The sequence below is a fragment of the Cibotium barometz genome, chromosome 35 (assembly GCF_041138505.1).
Source record: "Cibotium barometz isolate CiBa-2024 chromosome 35, ASM4113850v1, whole genome shotgun sequence".
In the NCBI taxonomy this organism is placed as follows: Eukaryota; Viridiplantae; Streptophyta; class Polypodiopsida; order Cyatheales; family Cibotiaceae; genus Cibotium; species Cibotium barometz.
In genome coordinates this window covers 30,765,389-30,766,962 of record NC_141080.1, presented here as the reverse complement: position 1 = coordinate 30,766,962, position 1,574 = coordinate 30,765,389, and the positions used below count along the sequence as shown (strand labels likewise).

At 32.8% G+C, this 1,574-nt stretch overlaps 1 protein-coding gene across 2 annotated transcripts; it reads left to right on the top strand.

Moving 5' to 3' along the window:
* LOC147618319 (heavy metal-associated isoprenylated plant protein 28-like) lies at nt 1-1,373 on the top strand. 2 transcript variants are annotated; one of them, XM_086775140.1, is made up of 3 exons: nt 1-63; nt 156-231; nt 754-1,373. In XM_086775140.1, the coding sequence occupies exons 1-3, from the start codon at nt 58-60 to the stop codon at nt 1,107-1,109; spliced, it is 438 nt and encodes a 145-aa protein (XP_086631266.1). In that variant the 5' UTR covers nt 1-57; the 3' UTR covers nt 1,110-1,373. The 2 variants fall into 2 exon arrangements, with proteins under 2 accessions (XP_086631266.1, XP_086631264.1); XM_086775138.1 differs by having other exon boundaries at nt 709-1,373.
* Nucleotides 1,374-1,574: the final 201 nt, after the last annotated feature.

Here is a 1,574-nt window from a genome sequence, read left to right as displayed (position 1 = left end):
CTTATTAACAAGTGTTTTGATCATTGATCACATTTTGTTCATCTCAACCACAATAATATGCAGGTAAAGTTAACATGCTGCATATCCCTTTGATTGCTCATGCAATGTTGCCCATTGTATACAATTTTTTTTAAAAAATTGAAATTTACATGCAGACGGTAGAGTTGCTTGTGCGCATGGATAAAGATGGGTGTGAACAAAAAATTCGTAAGCAGCTTGCTAAGCTCAAAGGTATGGCTAGAGCATGCAATAATAATGCATATTAAATCATCAGAACATCAATCTAAAAATTAGGTTTATATACACCTTACAAATTAGCTTTATATAGACCTTACATTCCCAACCACTAATATAAACGAAGACCTTAAAAATTACCTTTATATAGACCTTAAATTACATCGATATAGACCTAAAAATTACCTTTATATTACATCAATATAGACCTTAAAAATTGGCTTTATATTACATCAATATAGACCTTAATTTATATCAATATAGACCTTAAAAATTACCTTTATATTACATCAATATAGACCTTAAAAATTAGCTTTATATTACATCAATATAGACCTTACTTTATATCAATATAGACCTTACTTTATATCAATATAGACCTTAAAAATTACCTTTATATTCCATCAATATAGACCTTAAAAATTAGCTTTATATTGTTGGTCCCAACCACTATTATCATTGTATTATCAGCAGGTGTTCATAATATAGATATTGATATAAGAATGAGCAAGGTGACAGTGATTGGATATGTGGATCCGAGAAAGGTGCTGAAAGCTGTGAGGAAGTCATGGAAAAGGGCAGACTTTTGGCCACAAGGCTATCCATACAAAAATCCACATTATCACAATAGTAGTGGCTATAATAACACCATTTCTAGCCATGCCTATAATACTAATGGCCCTTCCTACATCAACAATTACCCCCTTGGACCCCATGCATTTCAAAACACCTACACCTATGAGAGGAATGGATATAACCACCATGACAACTTACAAGATGACACACAACCATTTCATCATGCAAGCACCAGCTCCATTAACCAAGCCTCATCTTTCTTTAGTGACGACAACCCAAATGCATGCACCATCATGTGAAGCTCTAATATAGTAGGACCATAAAAACTTGGCATTTAATCTTGATTTGTAAACATTAAACATGGGGGATTTCCATGGTGTACATGTGTAAAACATGGGGTATGTCCATGGTCTACATGTGTAAACCAAATTCGGCTTTACATTTGATGTGACTAAAAGACATGGGCACCATTTATCAATACCGCATGCCTCTCAACCTTAAAAATTGTTGTTCTTTTGTTTGACGCCACTAAATTCTTTGAAATGGAGTTCTTCTTTTACATACACACATACACATTGCATTATCATTTAATGTTTATATTATTTTACATTGCGTATGTTGTGCTATCCTTCTTTTGTCATTTTGTTAGTTTCCATATTGTTGCGTGCACTTTAAACTTTTCTTGTTTTAATACGCAAAATGAGCAAAGTGGTGGATTAGAATTATAGTTTATGTAATAATAGAGAGGCGTACTACTTTTCGTT